This window comes from Pholis gunnellus, assembly GCF_910591455.1.
Source record: "Pholis gunnellus genome assembly, chromosome: 10".
NCBI lineage: Eukaryota > Metazoa > Chordata > Actinopteri > Perciformes > Pholidae > Pholis > Pholis gunnellus.
In genome coordinates, this window is record NC_136537.1 from 10510639 (window position 1) to 10536506 (window position 25868).

Below are 25868 nucleotides of genomic sequence, written 5' to 3' on the forward strand. Positions count from 1 at the left end.
CTACTAACCAGTGTCTTACAGTGCACTGAATAGATCTAATAAAATTTCTTGAACACATATAACCAGGGAAAATCTGGCAGCAGAAGGATGAAGAGTAATCTGATCATATTGATTACAAGAAACCAATTAGACACTTGTTATATAAGATTCGTCGTCTTTCTGGCACTTCAAAGTGTGCTTAGGGTTGCAAATGATGGCTTTAGTTCTCTCATTCATTGTAACATGTCAAATGTATTTTATATATATATATATATATATATATATATATATATATATATATATATATATATATAGATCTATATATTTCAATCACTGCACCATTCTTCTGTTTTGTATGAGTTTCAAGCAAAAAGCAATATCATTGTGAATGAGTTGCATTGATTGGACTCGGAGTTCCATAAGGCACTGAGAGGAGGGAACCGCAGCGGCTCTTCCCGTGACCAGTCCAGTCGTGTCGTCATTGCAGATTATCGTGCCGTGTCCGCCCGAGAGGATTTGGCTTGGAGCCCGATCCTCGTGTATCCTGTCCTTTCCTATAGATGTTCGGTCACAGTTGTAAGGGACAATGGAAATGTTTCCTAATCCTGTGTCGACATACAGAGCAGAAGGAAACATGGGAAGAGTTGAGGTATGTATTGTTTGGCAAGAAAAAAATTAAATTACATCTGTATATGACTGTCAACTTCAAGATTTCAACTTAAACATGCTTTTAAAGAAATGTGTTTTTCAGTTCAACACTGAAAAACTCAGTTTATCTGCTTCATCAGAACTGTGTTGGTGGTTTGATCAGATTCGATTGACAGCACCGGCAACACAAGCAAACAACCCACCAGCTGTTATCAAATTTGACTTTTTTTTTTCACACTTGAGCTCACTTGAGAAGAGCACAGACAAAAAAACACAAAGACAGAAGTCTCTCACATAACTAATCTCAATATGTTTTCAGGGCCTTTAAATGACGTAGCTCTGTTGTACAGCTGTGCTTCTGTAAACAGACGTATCACACTCTGTGTTTAACTAGAAGCAACAGAACACACATGCGATCAATCCAATCAAATACAAAACGAACAATTCATTTAACGCTGTACTCATCAGGGTCTCCTTTGTGTGGTTCAGTGCCGTAGAACTGCTTGTAAAGAGATATTGTTTTCATTCCGACTTACCTCTAGTGAGCTTTCAGTGGAACTACCTAATAAGTTTCTACAGAGGAAATGCTCCGTATGAAAGCCGTTCACAGTGTGCTCTGTGGATCATACAGAGGAAGAGGTTTGTTTCTAAAAAAGAAACTGCTGAACTTTTCAAAACTGCACTAACTAATCAACATGTTTATATTAAAAATAGGTTACTTTATGTAACCATATGTGATGTGACAGGGTTCACTCATAGTGGCAAACTCACAGATAAATATCACCAAACTCTTTAGTTCCCCTCAGCACTCTGCAGCATTTTAGCCTCTTTTAGCTCACTGTTTTGGTTTTCTGTCTCACAGCTTTACTGTTTGGATTCACTCTCACTGCCCTTCTAAATGTTTTCAGATTCAATAGACAGTTATTTTCGAGTTTTGATAAGTGACTGTACACCAGCCCGGCACAAAATGACAGATACCATTTTTGTTTAGTGCTGTGAGCACCACAACTTGAATTCCATTCACTTCTATTGTGTTGAGATAGAGGAAATATCAAAACTTGTGCAAGTAAAACCCAAAATATCTGTACAGCTAGATACCATTAGAGGTAAGTGAGAATTTGTTGGGTGATTTGGGAGAACTGACTCTTTAAAAACACAATTGCAGTCACAGAATAAAACACATATTAACATGTTAAATACACACAATGCAGAGTAACCCAACAGTTCTATGAAACTGCACCACCTGGTCATTTGCTACGGTTGTGTGTTGTAACCTTCATGTAGCCTGAGGGGACTACCCATGCAGCTATATGTTACAAGGCACAAACAATATCTCGTGGTTTAGTATTTGAGTGGGCATGTGTGTTCTGTTGTGCCCAACATGACAACCATAAACAATTTCACGAGCAGCAGCCCCACAGCAACGCATACGCACGAATGTCCTCACTCTCACTGGTACGACAGGAAGCTAAATGATTCATCCGCCGCTGAGCCCGGGGACAGAGCGGACAGTGAGCAGCGGCGACGTACCTCTAGATCTTAACGCTCTCGGTTCCGTACACGTTGTAGCCTTCTCTGTATGTGGCAAAGTTCTGGGTGTTGGTCGGGGGAGCCGGCTTAAAATTCTGGGCATTCTTGGCCAATTTCAGCCGTTTGGTTTCTTGCCGTGACTTATAACAGAACTCTATCAGAGCCACCATCATGGCCAGCCCCAGCCCTCCAACCAGAATATAGAAGACCCCAGCCACATTGCTTAGGCTGAGCGCACTTGTCTTGTCCTGGGGGAAAGGGAATAACGTAGTTTAGAGTTTTGCAAGGGCAGCAGAACAATACACAGCCTGCATCCTTCAAACTGAGTCCTCACATAGCCTTGACTTAAACTGCTCTATTACATCATCATACTCTATCTTACTTGTATGGCAGATCATGGACACTAACAGCTACAAACAACCACAAATTTGAAGATGTAATGAGGTGATAAGGCTAGAATTTTGACTGAACTGATTTCCCTATGGTTGTCACAAAGACTGCCATAGTCAAACCATTCTCCACTCAGGAGAAAGAAGCCAACTCTTAATGCTCTATCTGCTGGTGAATGTAGAGCTCTCCCTTCCCTACACTACGTGTATGTAAAATGGCTTCTGCTTTTGACCATGTAAGGAAGCTGGTCAGTATCGCATAGGTCGACAGCTCTGAAAATCCCTATCTTTTTTAAAAATTTTTAATTTATCCTCTTGGCGACATGTACGTATAACTCTCATGGCAACATTGTCATACAGTACAGTCAAATTCATAATAGATGAATGATAGTTCCATTAAAGTTAAAAAAAAAAAACACTAAAGGTCAAACCATTTTGCTGCTGCTTACCTACCAAACATATTCATAAAAAATTTGTTCATTAGAGTTTTACTATTTGCAGTTTAACCCTATGAGCATGGGAATATCATAACGCTATCGAGCAAACCTAACCTATGATCTGAGGCTTCGACTGTATCTCAGAGGGTTAAATAGTGAGTTTATTACATTCCCTAACTTCTTGTCATGTGCAAACAGAGCCTCTAACCTCAACTCCGAGCAGCCACAAGATTTAGAGAAACACCCTGCGGGGCTCTCGCCGCTTTGAGAAGTTGAACTTGAGTAACTCATCACAGTAAGAGGCTTTGCTTGTTCATCACACCACATGAGGCCAAAGAATCTAATAGACACATCTCGATGCAAACTAGCAACAACACAAATAAATCAAATTTTCATTAACAGTTCGGTAAATAGGAACAGCAGCATAATGGTCAACGTATCATGAATGTCAAGAGTGAAAATGAGCAAAAATAGCATTCATCAACAACTGTTGTGATTCAATTGAAATAGTGTATCTAAAAGGCACTTTGGCAATTTCCCCACATTGTTATCCTTACAGTTTTCACAAAAAGAGAGTTTCTACATTTGATATTACATCAAAAATGTATCATTTCTATTGCAATAAAAGAAAAAAAAATCAATTTGGGGAAGGAGTGCCTTGTGTCGATGCCACATATGAACTGTGTTACAGTTTGTGGCAGAAAAAGCACTAAAAAAAAAAAGAAAAAAATTATGTGTAGCAAATAAGCAAAATGTATAATATAGATGTCAGAGAAGTCTTGTCTTGCATATGAACAGTACGTCAAAATGCAATTTGGAATCAGTACAAAAGACCTGCAGCGACTGACCTTACTTCCAGAGTCCTTGGTTCCACATTCACCCTTATCGTACCACCATTTGTTTTTCAGCTTGTCTAAGATGCCTTGTTCACTGAGTTTCAATACTGCAAGGTTTACAGGAGTTCTTCACGTGGGAAATAACATAAATAACATTATATTATGTTATTTTATGTTATTCAACTTTTAAACTACTACATACTTTACAAAGCGATAAAGCAGGGCTCCTGGCTATGTCAACATCACAGAAAGCTACCTATTACCTTTATAACCCCTAGTCTAAAGCCAGGACCTACCCATATCGCTTTGAGTAATCGGCAGACGCTGTTAACAGGGCGACGAGCAGGTACTTCAAGTACAATTCTGCAAGTCTTTGAATTTCAAACAGCACAGGGGTACATTGGTTGGGGAACGGGTAACGGATCACAGGGGCTTTCTGAACAGCATTTAACAAGTTCAGTCCAACAGGAGCTTTGTCGTAACAAACAGAAAAATGATGGACGCTACCCCTTCCATTTCCACAATCTCAGCGTAATCCTGCGATGGCTAATAGCACCAGCACGACAACAATCCATTCTGCAGGTATTACAACCAATTTCATATCCAAGCAACTACGCCCAAAAGTGAAAGCTTGATTAATTCCTACGTGTTCTATCCCGACATATCGCTAAGAAAACATTATCTCCCAATTACGCCAGATTAGTGTCAGATGAGTGTGTCCCAACCAAACGGCACAGAGCTGCAGGACTAAGCTCAAAAGTATCAGTGGAATAATTCCTCTCATATTTGCCTGTAGCTGCATAATCTAATGTCTGACGCAGCTTTTTTTTGTGCCGTTTGATATCTGTAAGACGTCAAACTACTGCATGTAACCATAAATTACCACAATGTTTTAAAGTACTAAATTAATTTAGCAAAAAAAACAAACAAGTGTAGTCATAATAGAACAGTGAATCATTTGTGGTTCGCGTCAATCTCCCTGTGTTAAAGTAAAAAGCTAAGAAACACAGGGCATCGATATATGAGTGACCTGACTACTCCCTGGGAGCAATGGCCCCCAAGGGGACTCATGCAATGTATAATGCACTGAGAGAAGATTACACCACTGTACATCCCTCATAGCCAATCTGCAGAACCGGACTGTGAAGACCAGACCATTGTCTTGGCTCGGAGAGACATTGATTAACAATGCAATTACCCTGTAACATGCTCTGTGTCTGAAACTCAATCTAGGCTGCACTGTGTTGTGCCTGAAGGCAAGAAAGAGCTGTGCTAACTCTGTGTGTGTGTGTGTGTGTGTGTGTGTGTGTGTGAGGGCGCGCATGCAGCTGTGTGCATGATTGTGTGCATCTCCCGATGTCTGTTGGAACATGGAGCTGTGAGTGGGACGGGGCCAAGCGATGCCCTGTTTGGAGCGGAGCGCTCCAGGCAGCTTTAGTCCACCTAATCGGGCCTTTCCACTGAGTCCCGGGGAGTCACAACAAGCCAGGAAACAGACAGTACATACCTGTGCATGATAAAAGATCGATGGCAGCACAAGAGACAGATGCTTTCAAATGGCTCCTGAGCATCAGTAGCACAGGGAGGCCTCTCGAGCTCAGTGACTACAGAACATAGCAATGTTAGCAATGCAAACATTGAAAAAGGTGACATGAAAAAAATATAAATCCTTCTCAGAAATCGACCACCGGCTTTTAGTTAGACATTATTTGTATCTATGCAGCCTCTTGTGGTGATGCTATTTAAAAAATGACTGGCTGCAGCTTAACTGTTCATTGTGGGTTTCGCCAATCCATGACAAATGGCATTAAGGGTGTAATGACACAATCTGCAGTCCACGGGACCTTTGCAGCTTGTCGGTAATCTCCCCAATTACCTGATCCATATCATCACATTTGTGCTGACAGCTTCATTTGTTACCAAATTGACCTGCAGTGTAAAGAGTAAAATGCCACAGCCTTATATGCGATCTAGAGAAAATAGCACAATTCTTCATGGCACACGATCTCAGTAACATTTTGTGGTCGTGGTAGAGTGAGGTTTCACACTTTGCACCATTAGCTTCCACAATGGAGAAAAACAAAAATCATTCATCATTTAACCATAGAAGAAGAGGGAGAGGTCTGATGGTCAAAAGGGTCACAGCTGTGCTGTTAATGAGTTGGGGTAGGAACGGCATGGAGCAGAATCAAACCACAGGTGGGTTATCAGATGACTCATTAAACAGAAATCATTTGTCTTTTGTTTAATTAGAATTCTCACGTTTGCCTGAAATGCTTATTCCCCTCAAGACGCAGCTGTTCCCCTTGCTTCCCTGTCGGTCTCAGCTGAGCAGCCATTTTGAGGTTTTAAAGCTCACATGGTTCTGGGCCAGTGTCATGGATGTGAAGCAGCTGTGCGGTGAAGTACTACGAAGCCATGTATTTCAACGAACTTCACCTTCAGGAGGGAAGGCTGGAGGTTTTGGCCTTTTTCAATGTCAAATATTGAATCATAGGCAAACTTAAAGACCTCTTCTTGAATCACATACAAGTGACTTCATCAACTGGTTTTACTCAAACTGTCAAAGCTACCTAGGCAAAGCCCTAATATCTGCAACTAGGTGATCTACCCTACACATGTGTAAGGGTGAATAAATAAAGCTCAACCTTTCACAACTGCAGGGCAGCCACATTCACCTAACAGTCTCCCTTTTATTTTGAGAATTCCTGATTAATCTCCAAGAAAACTCCTGTTTTAATTCTCTTTCTATGAACATTACTGTCTCAATAACCACAAATATCATTTTTTTCTGTCAGCTACGCAAAGGTCTCCTTAGTTGATCTAAGCTGTTAAAGCGTCTGGTCAGACTAGCAGTGAATTTGGTAATCTGCCGTGGGGCAGCAGCAGGTTGGTTGGGGCGGACAGTTGGTTTGGTTTTGGTTGGGTTGTCGTAACAGCCTTGCCGATTACTCTGCACTATGGTACCCGATTGTGGTGACATCGAGGCTGACCTTGGAGTCACCTCCCCCGCTGCCGCACTCTCCCTTGTCGTACCACCATTTGTTTTTCAATTTGTCCAAGAGGCCTTGCTCATTCAGTTTTAAAACTGCCAGGTTAACAGCATTTCTTGAAACGATAAAACATAACTTGTAAGAAAATGCACAGGTCCGTGAGAAATCTAATGCAAAGTAATAATTGTACTAAGCATCATAATAGGTAATGGTAGCGAGACTACCACTGTCAAAGCAGGGGCTTATGCACATAATCTGTTAGTCAGAATGGTCTAGGAAAGGACAAATTGTTTAAGAATTGAAGGAATATGGAGAGATAAGAAAAGGCTCATATCAGGTAAAGACAGTGTTAAATCTTGGAAAAGGTGGCATGAAGGGTTACGTAGTTTAGAACTGAAGTGTGCGGGATGGGGACACTTGTCATTGAGAAGAAAAGTAACAACAACAAACATCATGCAATTAACATTCGTCACAAGTGACAGCGCAGCTTTTAAAGGCTAAATTGAAAAACCATTGAACTGTTAAATTAAAAGTGACAACACAACAGTCAGGTAGGACAGCACACGGGACAGAGGGAGAGATTGAAGGAGAGAGAGAAAAGCAACAGTAAGAGAGACATAAATATGAAATGATTGTTAGCTTTAGCCTTATCATCTGGATTTGATTCTTCTACTGGATATTAGCAGCTCTTATCACATGTATAAAACATCAAAAGTAAACATTGATTATCATTAAACCTTTGTATCCAAGTGCATTGAAAGGCATACTACCGTTACCTCTGTGTCCATAAACAAAACAAGAAGAGGAAGAGAAGAGAATGACAACAGGGGGACATCAGGGTAGGTGGAATACTATAACAACATGGAGGATATTGTTATATTATTCCACCCACCTTAATGCTGAGCCTTTGGGCGTCGCCACACCGTATCCTTTCGAGTCGAGGTTTCCGCCCACTTTCATGGTGTCGCAGGGCTTCCGCTGCTCGATGTACTCGTTCATGGTGGACTCGAGGAGAAAGGCGAACTTTCCCTTTGACTTTCGTACCCGGGCTACGCCATCGGGTGTGGTCTTAACAAACACTGAGGGCTCAGCGGATTTCATGTATGACCACATCTTCTCATACACTGCTATTTTGGATCGCTGTGCAGAGAAGGAAAAAGGAGAAGTAGTTTAGAACAACTCAAACAGAAATCATAGGCATCTAATGAATTTTGTAGGATTTTTGTGCTTAATGATCACTTCATTTAAACTGGCATCATGAAGTATTTATAGACATCTTGGAAAAAGAGCAGTGTGATATCTTTAAATACTTCCAGAAAATATAGCGGGTGGACTTTACCAGATCACGAAGTACAGAAATTTACAAAATCCATTCCTCCTCATCAGCATAGATGTACTCTTCAAATATATTGTTGCAGCTTGAGGCTCAGATTCACCGAGTGTGAATGAGGACCACACATCACCTGTTCAGTACATAATGTCATGCAAATTGGGTTATAGTAGAAATACTGGCATTTGTGGACTTGGTTATGCAAAAGTAACTTCAATTATTAAACTTTTGTGTCAGTGAAGTGTGGATAATGATGATTTAAATGGAAACTTGCAAAAGTTTTGGACCAATCTCTTGGTGAATTTGAGCCTTGGTTGATAGTCTTAATTTAACTTGTAGAACTTATTACAGTCATTCATTTCAACAAATCTGTCCTTAATGTAACATCTCAACTGCGACTCAGAGGCAACGCACATAAGATTTAAGAGAAGTGAACAAGAAAGCGGGCTGCGCAGACACAAGGCAACTCATCACAAAGTGACACAGATGAGCCTTTTCCCAGCGCCTGGGGTCAGGCTTAGCGAGCCTGTAAAATCTGTGGGAGTTGAACGCTATCTATAATAAGCATCAATTAAATTATTCAATGCCGCTGGATTTATTTTGGCATAGGCATTTCACACTTTGAACAGATCCCGGTCCAAGCAGCGTTGAGCCAGTTCCCGAGTGGCACTGTGTGTACTGCAGACTGGATCCCACATAAAAAATAGACTTTCTTTTAGTAAAGGCCAGCGAGAGAGACGAAGGGGGTTGGACGGTTTTCAACAACCGGCTCAATCAAAAGATCTACTGTCAACCAAAACGTTTGTTTGTGGAATATGGACAAGCTGTTGACGTACCAGCCGGAAATATTTCCCTTGTGTGATTTTTAGTTTTATTTTTCTCACAAGGCCATCAAAGTCATCAGTTAAGTGATACCAAAATGTGAAATGATGAGTCAATGAATTCATTTGACATCAACAGTCCACAGCCACACTAGCAGCTCTATGAGGCACAGCGGTGCTCAGAGCTAAATGCTAGCATCAGCGCGCTAACATGCTCAAAAAAGGCAATGCTTAACACGCCGATACGTAGCAAGTGTATTGTATCATTTTCATCGTCTTAGAATGGCATTTGTTGTGGAGATGTTTCTTCACAAACCAAAGTACTGGACAAAATCTAAAAATGTACCTGACGGGGGAGTTTTTTAATAACGCCACTGGCATTTTTAGCTAGCTAGTGTGGCTAAACATGCCATACATTTGCTAGAAAAAACAGTACAAATCATGTATTGTAAAGCTCTATTATTGAAAGTTGAAGAGTTAGATAACTGCACATGGATATTGACACTCTTGATCTGTAGACTCATTACTGTCCTCAATTGGTAAAACCACCTTAAACAAGAGCATATCCATCTCTAATGCATTTCTATTAATAAACAAAAGCATTAACCTTGACCTAACTAAAGTGCTTTACTGGCTTTATGTAATCGTATACAATTTGTTTGTAGGCATCTGTCATAGAGCATCAGGCCAAAGGGTGAGGATGAGATGAGACAGAAAAATACCCCGAATTAAAAAGTCTGCATGGTGAATGTCCTCTGCTCAGATGAAAAAGCCTTGAATTTGGGGTGATTGCCATTTTGTTTTAATGCAACGGATTGGGGGGGGGGGCAGCCGGAGTTAGATGTGATGTTTTTGTTGACAATCTTTGTCAATGTGTTCAATTTGCATGTGTCAGACATCATGGAAAGGACACTAGTTTAGAGGGCAATTTCCCAGGCTCATCTGCGCTGCAGTGGAAAAACCGCAGACGCCTCCTCAAATGAAGAGAAAAGAATGGATGTAGGCATTGATTACTGACGACAGAGTGTGCTGCCTCAGTGCTTTATGAAGTCAATTCATCAATATCAGAGCAGGGACGAAGTGCGACCAAAACCTAAATAGGCTGATTCCACTGCAACTAAAGTCACCGCTGAGATGCTTAAAGCAGATTCTGATAACGATGGAGAGACAAAACAAGATACCGTGAGAAAGAGGGATATTTGATTATTGACTGCTGGGGCACAAACATGCATACTCACAGAAACACACACAACACACACGCACACACATGAATATAATGCATTGAAAATCTACTCTCATCTCTTTTTAAATGTAATCATTCACACTCTGGTCGACGGTGGTCATTTGAAATTCAATTAGGGAATAATGACTGCAAAAGTCCATCATCAATGAACAGACAATTTGTTGAGCAATTATAGTCGGCCATAAATACAGCTTTGTACATGTGGCTCTCCTTCACCCCATATAATTGCACCGTTAGAGCATGCTGCTGTATCCTAAAGGAGCTTCCACACAATTGAAAGGGAGTGGTTACATTTTAAATTTTATTTGAATAGCTATTGTAGACAGCAAAAAGGAACACGAGTCTATGTTGGGTGACTTACAAACAGCATTATCCATCCCTCCTTTAAAGGTGCTAAGTTTGAAATTGAAAGCATATCTATTGCCTCTAAACGGCTCTCAACATGGCGGCGGCTCAGCGCTAACAGCGCAAACATCGGCAACGCACAGTGCTGACAGAGGTAAAAGTGTTAACCTGGGGTGGAACCAGAGGCTGGGTGCTACGGTTCCGCGACAAATTGGTTGTCAGCTGTTGCCGCCGTATGAGAGCAGTGCAGAGCGTAGCAGTTGTAGACTTTACTCTAGTGTATCTTTACATAGCACATAGAGGCTTGCTGCTATATTAATGATCTGAATGTCGTGAAGCGAACGTTAAAATGTCTTCAAATTATACTAAAGCAATCATAATGTTGCTCTGTTCATAATGAAGTACCTAAATAGTGGATCTCAGCCAGCCCTCCTACCTAGGCGACACAGTTACATCATGTGCGTAGGTGTTCCTCCTGCAAATCTGTCTGACGCAGTGAGTTTCCTGCTGTCTCAAAATAGTCAAAGACAAAGTCACGGCTTTTATTCCAGCCTGGTGACCTAAGATTTGTGGAATAAAGAGAACAGGACTTGCCTTCAGGAAGACAAGGTTAGAGGGAAGCCAGAGGAAAACTGGCACTCTAACGCTTGCGCATACAAATTAAGGTTTCCTTAGAGCAGGGGTTGGCAATGAGGTACAAGCATCGGCCAGCTATTTCTAGCATTTTTCACTGGTGGCCCAAAATAGTTTCACAGGTCGAAGGATACCTGAAATAACTGATTTGTTGGCCACTTGGGGGCAGCAGAAACAAGCTGTAAAAACAAAACTTATCAACTTTTACACTTATATTTTGAACTTGCAGATGTGGAGTAACATTTGGATTAGAGTTAGGTTCTTTGCCACCTGATGAATTTAAGTCCAATAGTCACCCTTTAAGATCTGTTTAAGTCACCACCAACTCCTGAGGGAAATATCTGACTCTTTAGGTGCTAAATGCTCCACAATGTTCACCAGCCAGCAGGTGATTTTGTCTGTCTGCTGGACAGGTATTATCAGTTGTTAGAATTTCTTTTACTGAAAACAGCGGCCTGGAGCAGTTGAAAACGACACCAAATAAAATATGTTAATATTTAGGATTATTTTTTCTCATCAGAATTTATGCACTAATATGCTAACCGTCTGTGAGATTTACTTGCTAGGTTGTCCACACACAATAATGGCCCCGTTGTGCTGTATTAGACTACCACCTGTTTGTATTTGTGAGCTGTAAATCTGTTATGTCAAATATGCTAAAGCCGTGAAATTGATACTGTGTTTGAATTTAAAAGTCCTTATTTCAGAAGAAGTGGATTGCATTATTCATAATTGAGAAGAAAATGCTTATTGGCCAGAAACATTAAAGCTTGTAAAGCCTTCCATTACACACTGAAAGCCAAAAGGAAGATAGAAAGACAAGCGAGATTTGCTTTCCTGTATTTTTTGAAAGATCATTAGTAAATCTAGATTAGAGATTTTGTCGTTCCAGAAATCCCCGAAAATGTGATTAAAGTGTCTGAGACGAGTGATTAAAATCCAAAGTCAAAGCAATTGCCCTTTCCATTCTAAACAACCACTTAATCTGTATTGATTCTCAGTTATGCAGCAATTCCAGACCTCTGTCCACTACCCTTCGAACTGCAGCCTGCTTTTTAGTCTTCCTTTGGCGTTGCAGGCTGCTTTCATTCTGGCTGCTCCCACATACAGTGCACTGCTTGAGTGGCATCTAAATGCCACTCACTACATTTCCTTCTACTTTACTTCTTTTACATTTCGGTTTGTGGACATCACCACTTTCCCCCCAATATCCTGCATGTCAGGACTACCTGTATCTCAAGAATGCAGAAATGAAAGTTGAGGCCCTGGGGATGTACTTTGTCATTGAAGTGAAGCTACGCCCTGAATACCAATTGCTCGTCTTTGATGCTTGTTGCTGGACTCCTATAGCTCTTCTTGCTCCTGCTGTTGCTGCTCATCTAAGGTTCGAATGGGCCCGCTGAGGACGGCGCATTTCCTCAGAGTTTATGCCTATCTCGCACTAGTCTATCATCACTTTTGTCAGCTTTCTCTTTTATGCAAACAGGCTCTAATCTTTATCGCAGCCTCCCCTTCACTCTGCACTGTATTGAAACACAAAGTGACAAGAGCTCTGGGAATTGTGCTGCATGTGATTGCGGGGCAACCTCAGGATTTCTTGAGTAAATCTCCTTGGCGGCTCCTCTTCGTGCAACCCTGGACTAATGCAGGTCTGCTCTGCATAAAAAAACCCTGCACCATACAGAAGCTATAGCGTCGACGCCACAGTAGCTGAGACGTGAAATTGATTTTCATGCTTAGTAAAATGTATTGGTGACTGCACTCAAGCTGTTGTTCCCATCTCCACGACACCTGCAGATCAGTAGGATGCATGGTGTTTGCTGTCGAGGCTTTGGGTGATGTATAATCTTTTCAGGGGAACAGAAAACAATGCTGCCGTCTCATTTCTCAGTGCAATTATCATTCTTTCATTGTTACGCTGTTAAATGAGGTGCATGATGGGACAGCAGCGTGGTTGCCTTTGATGGTCTCACCCTGGTCTTTACACGTAATTAAACAGCCACATCAGCCCATTTTATCATCCCAGCCACCATTACGATCCAGCTTCTCCTTCAAACACTTCAAAATGTAACCGAGTCAAACCTTTTGATGGGATAAAACCCTCATCAAGGGGATAGACATGGCCTCGTTGGAACAGCTCATCATTTTCTCATCATCATCCAAAACACAAATATTCATCTGACTGCATGAAAGGATCCATGACAGGAATTAAAATGATGATACGAATCAAAGTGGTGCAGCGGCGCACGACAGCTGCTGCGTCGAGGAAGAGCAGCACAAAGCTTGAAGCTATCCGGCATTGTCTCAAGGTAAAGCAACAGACAGGCTGGAGACAGAGGAGAAGAGGGTGCCCAAACAAGCAGGGCAGTCTGGGGAAGAGGAGCCAAGTGCGGGTAGAGCCGCTCTGCCAAGCGCCTAGAGCCATTCAGGCTTCCACTGGGCACGTCAATGGATTCCCAGACCATCTGTCCTAGTTGGTTGTGAGCAGCCGAATCAGGGGCTTTCTCTGGGCTCTACTCTAACACCTCTCTCTTTGAAAATTCCTCTGCAGCTCCCCCTCGTTCCCACCACCAAATGAAGACACACACGGTGGTGTGAATATTGTCACTGTGGGGCAATGAGCCGTATGTCCAAGCTGTCAATGTTTCAGGAGCTAGAAGAACAGAGGATCTCGAAACCACAGACGACAATGAGATAGTTTGACTGATTTAGAAACACAAACCATCATAATAAGAGTCAGAAGGTTTTAGAGCTCTACAGGCCATAGTCAAGTTACTGCATCTTGTTTTTTTGCTTTACGCTTACAAGGAAAGCAGAAAAACACATGTTCAAACATGACTGTGTTTGTTCTACCTGTCAGGCAGTTTTATAACATAAACCAGGTGAAATCATCAAAAATTGAAGCCCGGGGGTTGGGGGGTTCAGAGATGATGACATATGTCGTGTTTGAAATATTGGACTTGATTTTGAAAATTTCCAGCTGGCTGATGCCGTATGGGTCTAATTAAGCCTGAATGTATTTCCTGAGAGCCAGATCTGAAATAGAACTTTAACTCCTATTAATCAGTGTGTTTTTCTCCTTGTCAGCCCTCTACAGCTTTAATTAAAAGTCCCTCTGAGTAGCAGTTCACACATGTCATTTCCTATTTGAAAACTTGTGGATGTAACTAGGACACTCATTATAATACAGAATACAGGAAAACCGCGACTCCTCGACCACCTCTCGGATTGTTCTACCGGCAGACCCGGGGTGGCTCCACTGTCAGGCTGGAAACCTAATCTGTAATTGCCATCCATCATGGCATTACAGATACACTGTACATACACCTGTGCAACACCTCTGATGTAGGGAGAATTAAATGACAGGCTTTGTGAGGTGTTGTACGGAGAACAGAGTGCTGCTGTCATGCATGTCATGTGCCATGTGTTCCAGAACATACAGCATTATCTTCACACTCTACAGCCTCTGAAAAACCAGCTCCTAAGAAACAAACCTCAGTTAAAAACAAAACACTGCAGACACCATCTTGTCCTTCTTTGTCCGAAAAAACAGCAACAACCCCAACATGAATTTGATTTTGCGTTTCGTTGTTCTGAGCAATTCAACCCAGGGGTAATACAAATGAATAGCTCTTTCTGCCAACAGTCTGCAGCTGTGAAACATATGAATCGTTTCTTTCCTGCTGATGAGTAATGAGGGAGCCTAGGATAAAAGACTGTCATATTGCCTTTTCGTCATCATAGGCAGAGTGCTGTTCCATTAATTCTACTTCGACTTAGTACTCTGCAAATGCAACGGACCGGACTGCTGTTTGCGGCCCCACGCCACAAGTTCAGACATCTATGGATTTTCACAGCAGAAGATATGCAGCGCCGTTTAACTCCTGCACAGTGAGCATGTGGTTGCCTTTCAGAGCCTAATGTACTTTTGCTTCAGATTTTTACTTAATTTATGACTTAATTGCCAGGCCAGTCCCTCATGCCGACGGACATATTGCTTATTCCATCTGAACCGTCTTTCAGACTGCTCTGTCTGACCTACAGGGCTCTTCTTCATCAGGTCCAATTTGCCAGCCATGGCCAGCTAGCTAATTATATTTCATGAGCTGACCCTTCTGAGTTTGAGCCTGATGTGGATGCTTTGATTAGCCTCCTGTTTTTATCACCTCTGAGTCTTCAACGTTGTTATCACACTTTCTGCTGACAGCCCCAGTGCCTCAAGGTTGCACACTGCAGATCTGCCGCATAAATTTCACGTTCATGTCATGAGAGTTCAAGAACTTCTTCTCTGTCAACATGCCTCATTTGGAGCAATCTTGTGCGGGTCAAAAGTACTGCACTAAAGGTACAAAATGGTAAAAGCTGCGAGGAGGAATTTATAAAGGACATTAGATAAAGTCACATTTATGATGCGCCATGCCTGAGTGCAAAATATTTATGTCTTCGTATATTTTGGACATTTGACCCGAAAGCAAACGAGCCACTGGCCGATTAATAAGGTGCTGTGTGTGCGAAACAGTTTTCTCGTACTTACTCACCCCAAAAAACTCCTTTGTGGAGCCTGAGTCCAGAGTGCCATATGCTATCTCTGTCTGCTTGGCTAAGTCTTCGGCACTTTCTATAGGAGAGACCATCCTCTCCACTGTCAAGAAGGCAGCCAGGTTGGCTGTGTAGGAGGAGATGATGATGAGGGTGAAGAACCACCACACACCACCGACAATACGGCCCGACAGAGACCTGTGAGAGGGGGAACAGAATGTAATTACACGGGGACATGTGGTGCCCATCAACCGTGCTAAGACGCTAACAAGTTTAATGTACCTAATTGCACCGGTAATCAGAAATTCCTTGCAAATCAACCCGGTGCTGTGTCAGCACTCCAAAACAGCACATTTCCAAGGAGAATAGCATGCGCTGTTTAAAATGTGCTCTACTCAAAATTGGCTGTGAAACAATCAATTCTGGTAGTTTTTGTTTCTACTGCCCTCTGTTGTGCACTCTTTGTGTTTACTGTGGAGTTGACCCACCTGGGGGAGATGTCACAGCCCTGCTGCATGAAGGCTCCCAGTGAGAACCAGAGGGAATTGAAGATGCCAAAGTCATTGGGAGGGTCGGGGGGCGTCTGGGGGTCTTTGGTCTCGTCCTGTTCATCGAGGTTCCACTCATAAGGACTGAACCGACTGACCAGGAACAGGACCACGCTCACCCCAATATAGGCAAACACTATACACATCCAGATCTCATAGGCCAGCGGGTCCAGGAAGGAGAATACGCCAGGCTTGGACTTTTGGGGCTTCTTTATCATAATGGAGATGCCCAAGCTCATAAAGGGCTTGGAAAAGTCTATCATCTCCTCTCGAACCAGAGTAATGGTGAGAGGGGCAACAGCTATATCTGCTCTCTGGAAACAGGGACATGCATAGCAAGCATTAGTCAAGACCTGCATAAAGAAACGTGCCATTTTAAATGTATATGTTATGAATGCCTGGAGCTGGAGGAGAAGAATAAAACAATGTTGTTAGCACATTTTACACACAATTATAAGAAATAAGCCACCGGCTGTGAAAATTGATGGCAGGCTGGAAAAAAAGCAGAGTAGCATTTGCACAGGGTTATGACCTGGGATGTTAGCTAATACATTTGACACTCAAACTGTAATGTGTATCAGATATTTGCCTGAATATTTGCCACATTGGGAAATTAGAAGAAGAAAAAGTTCACGAGGGCCCTGCTCGACTTTCAGAGAAACAGCTTGGAAAGAATCTGCCGAGGCAGATGGGTGTTTGAGTCGTGTTTGACCAAATGTTTCCTTAATCAGCACCCAAGGAGATACTGAGGGTGAAACTTTGGGCAATAAAACAGGCAAATTTTACACTACGTCTTACTTTTCGACTTGCTGTTTCATTAATGGTATTGCTTAAATTAAAACAGCATATTAACCCAGTCGGGCTGTCTTCAGAACAAGTGTAATGGGTGCCATCTAAACAGCAGAATATTCAGTAAAGAGGTTGCTGTCTACACAAAAAAGGAGGGAAAATAAATCAGCAAGCCCTGGCTGTGTAAACTTCATCACATGCCATTCAGTAGGCTGGATTTCCCAAACACGGCTTTTCTGGCATCAGCTTTATTTATGTTTTATTTTTCCAAGCTGTGTCTCTTTATCTCCCTCCTTTGCTCTGCTGCTTCAATCACATTACGTTATCAAAACACATCCACGGAGGTGGGGCTGCCTTTCTAGAAATCACTATGGGCTTCTCTTTAAAAGCCGGATAAAAAGAGGAAAATAATTAATCACATTAAAGAGTGTTACTGCAGCTAGCGTGCATGTGATTAATTAAATAACTGCTCCTCTTCAAAGCAGGACAAATCTTTGCATTGTTCTGTAATGTCTTTCTGTGTCGAAATTGAGAAAACATTGGATTGAAGCAGCGCGAGGCGGGAATGTGTTTCTTACAAGGTCAAACTAGGAGCAGCACAAATAGACCCAATAAACATGGCTGTTTTCTTTACCCTGTCAACACAGCATTGTGAAGGGGCTATAACCATTTAATCCTCGTGCAGGCGTAAGCAGCACTCAATCAATGTTGAGCGAAACAAAGCAATAAAGAGCTGCCTCGGGCCTAACCTTTAAAAGACAACTAAAATCAAATTAATTTACTGGTCAAAAGGTCAAAATGTACAAAACTATTAGTCCCGGCCCACCTGCTTTAAAATTACAGGCCTGGAAATACTTGACAGCGACGTGAGTGGGATATTTTTTTTCACCCTCCATCTGCAGGGACTGGACTTTTCCCATTTGAAAGATAATTTGGTGGCGATAGCGCATCAAACCAAGCAATCTCTCAGGCTGATAGTTGGGAAATTGAACAGATGAGGAAGCCTCGCCCTCATGCATTTTGCATTTGGCCCCTGTTCAACTACTGTGGCCTCGGAGGAAGGCGAGAAAAAGGAGGGGCGTCATTTTGGAATGCCTGAGGTGTTGCGAGAGCCCGAGCGCTCCGTCAGATGTACAACACGGCGTGACCCTTCCTTAATGTGAGAGGCTCAACCTTTATGAAGCGCAGCACATATGGATCTTGTTGTTTCAAACCGCAAACCACCATTTAGCTGTTGATTCTGAAGCACATTTTCTCAGCTGCGAATTTACAATGTGGCGTATTCATCACACACATCAAACATTGAACATAATTACACAATCACTTCAAAGGCATACAATCTTTCATTCATCAAAGTGATTACAGTGTGTTTGCCACATGGACTCATTGTTTTCATGTACCTACCTCTGTTTGCGACTGTAAGGGAGAGAGAGCTTTCTAGGCTAAGCAAGAAGGATTAATTGCAGTGAACAGCCCTGAGAAATGATTTCATTTTCTCCGTCTCAAGATGATCACCAACTCCCCCAATGCTTGAGGCTGCGTGTGACAAATTCACTCACAGCAGAGCGTCCTGAGACAGCCTTACACTTTAAACTGGGCAAGAGCTGATGAGTTCACAACGGGTTGGTGATAACCTTAAGACAGAAAAATGAGATCTCCTCTCATGTTGAAGTTCCTTGCAAACTGTCATGTAATCAGCGAAATTAAGGCTCCCAGTACTCACCCCATAGACCAGTTCGCCCACCATCCCGTTCCACGTCTTGGTCTCGGGGTCTCGGGCTCCGTACTTCCCATCCATTACTATAGACAGTTTGTACTTAATTCCAACATGTTTGGCAATCTCAGATGCTAAATCGACGCAGTAGCCTTCATATCTGTCATTCCCATCCAGATGCATATAATTTTTCTTGTACATCACATAAGGAGCTTCCTGTTGATTCAAACACACGCTGGTTTATTCACTCCCATGCCCTGGCACACATTCAGTTCAACAGAAATATGCATACATGCACTCATATGTGCTCGTGCGCACACACACACACACACACACACACACACACACACACACACACACACACACACACACGCAAACAGGCACGCCCGCACGCGCACACACACTCACACACAGAGATTCAAAATATCATAAGCTGCTATAACCACATCCATGCAGTCATGCATATACAGATGATGCCCCGCGAATGCACAACTATACTCTGATAACAGCAGCATGATCATGTGGTCACATTGCTTTCATCAGGCCGTGGCAGCCAGCAGACACCAAGCCCAATGCACCCAACCCATTTTGAGCCCAAGGGTGCAACTCTGTGGCATATTAAAAGAGGGTTCGGGGAAGGAAGTTTTTTACATTTTTTCTTTCATTTATTGTAGGAGACATAAGGCCAGAATGAGTTTTATTAGGGCTGGGCGTCATTGGTAGGCAAGGTGTGGGTCAGCTCAGAGGTGGGTGGGGATGGGAATGGGGATGGGTTTCATAAGTAAATGCCAGTGACAGGAGAGGGATCCAAGTGTGCCCATAGTATCTCAACATATTCAAGCACATTGCACCAATGCGCAGTTAAAGGCCGTTTCATTCCAAAAAAAGAAGAAAAAAAAAAAGAGCCGTTATTTGCTTTCCAGAAAAATGCAACAAAAAAAAAATACTCCATAAATAAAATAATTACATCAGGAGAGCAGGATCGTGCTAGTTTGCCTCTCCTTTCCAAAACGCTGGTGCAGCTCGTCTTTTCTCTGACTGAGCACATCATCATTACCAAACAATAGGACTGCTCAGGAGAGCAGGCATTGTCATTACAGCCACACACAATTAGAGTGCAAGTAGGAGAGCAATGGTTTGTTTGTTCTGTGCTGAACGTATCCCCTCACCTCGGATCTATTGAGTGTTCCCCTCGAGTTAACACATGTTAACTCCTGACTGTATTTGTCTTCTACGGATCTTAAATGTTTCTTCTTGCTACGGAGCGACGAAGGCTTACGCCTTGGAATACAGATGATCTAAGTGTGCATAAATAAAAGAGATCATCGTCGCTTCCCAAACACTCTTTCTTTATCACTTCAGAGTGTTTGTTTGCAGTGAATGAGGTATGACGTCAGCGTAATTATAACATAACTACATTTTCAATGGCTATCCAGCTACCCAATGAGCCTGAGACATTTAGTTGAACATAAATACATCTAAGTTATGTTGTTTGTTTATCACTCTTTGCACTGGGAAAATTCCCAGAAAAACGATCCCTCCGAAATCATTGCCTGGAAGTTATACTTCAACACAGAACACATGTAGGAGCAATACAAAATAGATTGGAGAGGCGATAACAAGGGAAAAAAAATCCCACACCTGCTTATCCCTCCTCCAATACTGTTTATTTTGCTTTGCCCAGCTCGAGAAACCATTGCAGTTTCATCCTCTAGTCATTCTTCGGCCGGTCTATCCCAAGTGTCATTGAACATTTACTTGATGAGGACAGACAGGTCTACTTACGTATGCGTTTGTATGCGTTTTGTAATTGATGGAATCAACCATTATCATTTATACCATTATTGTGATGTCACTGCTACGACAGGCCACTGAAGTATGGAAAATCAAAATGCTTTGACACCCACACGGATACAGTTGAAACACTCCACCGTGTCGGACCGACTGTTTCAACATGTAGTGAGTGGATGGAAAGCAACACAAAAAAGATGTGGTTCTACCCGCCCAGGACAGAATGTATCACTCATTGGAATCAACACCATGACCTTGAGTGGCAGAATACGTGAAACATTTAAAACTGCATGGAAAGTGTACCATAATAGTAGTGACCACAATCGTTCGGTTTTCCACTGAGGAGTCGTTGGAGACCTGCGGGTCCATAATATTTACAAATCGCGCGTACTCGTTCCAGTACCCAATCTGCAAAGAGAAAGCCGTGGTTAGTGATGCATTCCAGCACACTGAGGACATGTAATATATGTAGCAGGGACACGTCTAAGTATTGCTGGGAACTGTCACGGTGCCGGGCTCATTAAAACAACACTGCGTTTCACAGAGGCCTGATGCCATAACGTTTGACCAAAAAAGCAGAGAATGAACAGAATGCTAAAAAAAAAATTGAGATTTCTACATTCAACATGCAGTTAGTGTCGTGATCAAAGATATTATGATCATATACTATTGGTATTTATGATCTACATCCGTTCGAATAGCCAAATGTGCAGGAACTGAGCTGCATGAGCATAACTTCAATCCCCACCCAACCTTCAGCTTCCCAGGTTTTACGGTAAATAATTGATATTCAGGCCTGTGAACTGCATACACGTTTAATAATTTAGCATAATATTCCAGTGGCTCCACAGTTTCTTCTGCACAGTCTGCCGTTGCAGTTTTCTCTCTACTCTGCTGTACAGATGCTTAAGTCAAACCAATGTCAACTGTTTGTTTGCCCATCTGAAATAATGGCTGCTCTGGCTCACGATGAAACGTGTTGCATATGTTGCTGCCAATATTCTAACTGTTGCTGGCTGGGATTTTCCTCGTCACATCTGGTCCGCATTTTCTTTTTCTTTTTTTTCTTTTCTGTGCCTTAGATCTTTAAATGTTCAGGCCAGACAGGTGTACAACAGTGCAGAGTTTTTAAACGCCAAGTGGAGGCGCTAGAAAGCAGCAAACCTCTCAAAACATCAGCTCCATAACTGTGGTTACAGTTATGGATGTAGTTAGTGCACTTGCAAGACTGGAGAAAGCTGTAAATGTTTATTCCCTCGCTGGTGGGGGGGGGGGGACTGTGGTGGGGAGTCTGTGGTGGAGCTGTGTCATGGAGTGCTGTTCCAGAGGCAGAGTCCTGATCCCACCCTGAGCAGCTTGGACAGATATCAGCTCATACATCACTCACGACAGTCACAGTTAAGAAGCTTCATCCTCTAACTGTCAGTGGGGGTGACTGGGGCTGCAGGTCCTGACAAACTGCTGCCCCACTTGCCTCATCTTCCCTCACTCTCTCCCCCATGACCTCCTTTCTCCCACACTCCTTCCACCCTCTCCGTTTGGCTGTGCGGAGAGACGGCTGTAAGGGCTGTGTGATGCTAACTGAAAGTGTGGGCTTTGGGAGGCCTCGGAAGCAGGCGGCATTATCAGACTGAGCCCACACTTATCCAGCTAACGAGAAACTCACAGCCGTCGCTTGGAACTCGGTGAGGTTATGAAATAAAACCAGAGGTCATCATATGGTACCGGTTATGATGTGAACGAACCGCTGGGAATTAGCATACTGAAGGGGAGCCAGAGGAATTATTGGTTCCCTTTTATAGTAATCGGTTATCTGAATGGTAATTATTGTCATGAGAGAGACCAAAAATCATATATCTGCGCTATCACACAGCACCGAAATAGTCTTCTATCATTCTTTTGCGAGGGCAGTTTGAGTGATCAGATCGCAGGCTGTGTGTGATTTGTGTGGCGTGTGATGCTTGGGATAGCTCATCAGTGCTGCTACATAACAGAGTAGAGAAAGACAATTAGCATAACTCTGCACTGTCCTGTCAGGCCTGCTGGTCCCACATGACTGGGAAAGCCCTCAGCACTTTAATGAACGGAGGTGGAGGCTCGTTTGTGTCTTCTTTCACACAATCTTGCTTAATCAGTTCTCTCAAAATAGTTTGGGGCAACTTTTTGACACATTTTGCCGACATTCACTGACTTTAGTTCTTCAGCACAGGTGATCAATAAACCATTTAGAATTGGCCAAATTCCTCACTTTTGACAAGTAATGAGGAAACCTTGATGTGGGCCAGCTGTTAGCTGTGTGCTCGCTAAAGGCTTTTAGATCAGGTCTGGATCTGACTTGCTGACGGAGGTCACCGCTCCGACTCACCTTCCGCGGCCCACCTGTTTTCATCTCATAAACGTCGATGGTGTAGTTGGTCCTGCGGCCGTAGTTGTCAAACTGGATTCTCCCAGTCATACCATGCACTTGGACCTGCCACGAGGGACAGACAGACAGACAGACGGACAGACAGACACAGGGGAATGTGTAATAGCCATCACTTTGCATATCTAGCTGGCATTAAGGTGCTCGTGTCCATGGAGCTACTAGAGTGCGAGCAGTCTGTTAATCAAATGATGAACTGGATACGCTTTAATAAAAGATGTAGTTTTATGGTAATGAGCGCCTGGATTTGACTGAGCTCTGTGCAGAGATATCTGGGGGCAGAGGGAGGAGAACAGCTCTGCGCTCTCTTCCCTTCTCTCTGTCACTTTCCATCTTTATCACAGTCTCACTCCCCATCTCTGCTTCACTTCTTCTAGCCTCCTCTTTAGTTATCAGCTTGCCACTCTCTCTCTCTCTCGCTCTCTCTCTCTCTCCCTCCCCCCCCACTGTCTCTGTTTCTTTTCTAAGCCCCTACCGTTTTGAGAGCCCTCTCGATGTCGATGCCTTGGCTCCAAGGTACAGCGGGATTGGCCAGGCAGTCTCCAGCGCTGCCCCGGCGAGAGACGTCCACGCGTTGGCGCCGCAGGTACCTGAAGGCCTCTGCTATCACCAGGACGGCATCGTGGGTCAGAGCTGAAGTGTACTGTACAAAATCAAAGAGAACGCAGCGCATACTGTGAGACAGGAACACATGGTGACTACATTTTTGTAGTAAAGCTTTTACAGGTTTTATATATATATATATACACTTTATACTGTGTAAAGACGGTCAGAATATGTTTTCTAAGAGTAAAACAAAACAGTTTAAAACCACTTTGGTTATAACTTGTATTTGATATTTTCAAATGACTCTGTTTGCATAAGTTTCTGCTTGCAGTAAAATGAATCTTTCGGCCGATTTCGGCCGATGCATGTCAGTGACCCCCCCCCACCCAGGTGGGTGGGTGCAATCTCCGATGCCTTGCTCATGATACAAATAGCTTGATTAGACAGATGTAATTAGAAAAGCCAAGACTTGTCAGACGGTCAGGACCTCTTTCAAAACTTTTAGTGCAGAGTCGGGAAGTAAACGGAGCATTAATACGTGATTTTATCTCCCACGCACTTCCCCTCCAACTTCACCTGACCTTTTCACCACTGACGGTTTGAGCCACTTGTTTGTTGACCACTGCACCATGACAAAATCTAATTAAATGCCATTCAAAATCCATTTCTTTCTTGATCATTGTTTAATTAGATGTAAATTGAGGCTGCGATATAACCTTGCCTTGCACCGCCTATCAATATATTGATTGCTGGGAGGGATGCAAAGCAGAGAGGAGGAGGCCAGGGGTGGGAGGGAGACAGAATGACAAAGGCAAACAGAGGATGAGAGGAGGAGGAGAACTGATAGAGAGCACTTCAGAAGGGATGATCGTTGCGTTCTGCATGCGCAATGAAAGGCCTTGCAAGCAAAGTACCTTCAGAGGAGTGTTTCGGGCTTCTGGGAATTCTCTTTCATCCAGCCGCTCCCAGCGCTGCATAAACTGCTGCACAATCGGGTTCTCAGGGTTGACTATCTGAAAACCTGAAATGTTGGCTCCACCGGCGAAGACTTTGTCCAAGCTCACATTAGTAAATCCCTGAGATGAGACAAAAGGGAAACAGTGGAGGAGATGACCTGTGTCACATGTTTTTCTTTAAAGTTGAACCTGGGGAGAAGCACCACAAAATATTAGCAGACATTCTGGCAGCGTGCCATGTGCGTTTCATCATCGACTTGCTGTAGTTGCAGAGAGAGAGCAACGTGTTGCCTTTACACTGACATCTTTGCAAGCTGTGGTGCAGGCAAACCTGCATTTATTTACAGATACCTGCCGGTACAGTTTGTGTCAGCTCAGGTAGAAGTCAAAATAGTTTACTTCAACCAGGTGGCCTACTATTATTCAGATCAAAAAACATTTTACAATGCATTTCAAAAACCTCTGCTGCTCAAGCAGCCTGTAAATGTCCTTCTTCGCCCTCGAGCTGTGACATGACTTATTTCTTTTTATGGTCAAATTGTTTTTTTTTTAAGAGCAGCATTGTGTCATGGTGTACAAGGACACGTGTTCAACTGCTGCATAATCACATCTTCTAAAGTCGGGGAAGTAGCAGCAGGGGATCAGCAAGTGAGAGCAGGGCCGGCCTTAAAACTCTCATGCTAATATCAAGGCTAAATGAACATTTCCCTCCCGAGAGTGGGAGGAAAACATGGCTGCCCTCCAACGATGATTAAAAAGGTTAAATGCTGTTTATTTATTGCTCAGGACATTCAACTATACTTAAATATGAATATATTCATTTAGGTCAATATGCAATGTAGTCAGACTGCCAGATTGTGATTGATTAGACATGAGGAACAAACAGAACACACCCTATGTATATACAGTATGGAGGAAAAAAGAGAGTGTGTCTTTCCCTGATTTCATACAAAAGCTTATAATCCACTTATTGCACATGCACATTTGTGCTCATGGCTGCGACTAAGTCCCATCACATGCAGCAAAAAAAAGCTGGTTCCACACCCTCCCAGGGGAGCGGCTCGGTTATTACTCACGAGATTGGCCAGAATGTAGTGGTAACCACGGCTGTTCTTCCCCAGGGTCACAACCTATGGGAGAGAAAACATTGATACAGTAAACCACCCATGAGATGAGAGCTAAGAGCCACGGCTTGTGTAAGCGGCCACAACAGTCTCCGTAAATGCAGCAGCGCCCTGCGAGCGCGCTGGATGCCACTGAAGTTGACACAAAGCAGAGTCGATTGCGGAATAACAAGAGGGAGAGGGTGCGGCGAGAGGAAGTGATAATTAAGTAAAGAGCTGATAATGAGAGAGAAACAATGTGGAACACCCTTAAAT

At 43.0% G+C, this 25868-nt stretch overlaps 1 protein-coding gene across 1 annotated transcript in view; it reads right to left on the bottom strand.

The window, feature by feature from the left end:
* Nucleotides 1-446: 446 nt before the first annotated feature.
* LOC306702384 (glutamate receptor 3-like) overlaps nt 447-25868 on the bottom strand; it is a gene marked incomplete at its 5' end in the record, with an annotated part of 75099 nt that continues 49677 nt past the window's right edge. Inside the window, 12 exons of the mRNA XM_079167993.1 lie at nt 447-584; nt 2158-2405; nt 6813-6927; nt 7705-7952; nt 15723-15921; nt 16212-16585; nt 18784-18990; nt 20869-20973; nt 22931-23035; nt 23463-23630; nt 24448-24609; nt 25566-25619. Coding sequence (XP_079024119.1) covers nt 2160-2405; nt 6813-6927; nt 7705-7952; nt 15723-15921; nt 16212-16585; nt 18784-18990; nt 20869-20973; nt 22931-23035; nt 23463-23630; nt 24448-24609; nt 25566-25619 — 1983 coding nt within the window. The 3' untranslated portion in view covers nt 447-584; nt 2158-2159. The remainder of the gene's footprint in view (nt 585-2157; nt 2406-6812; nt 6928-7704; nt 7953-15722; nt 15922-16211; nt 16586-18783; nt 18991-20868; nt 20974-22930; nt 23036-23462; nt 23631-24447; nt 24610-25565; nt 25620-25868) is intronic.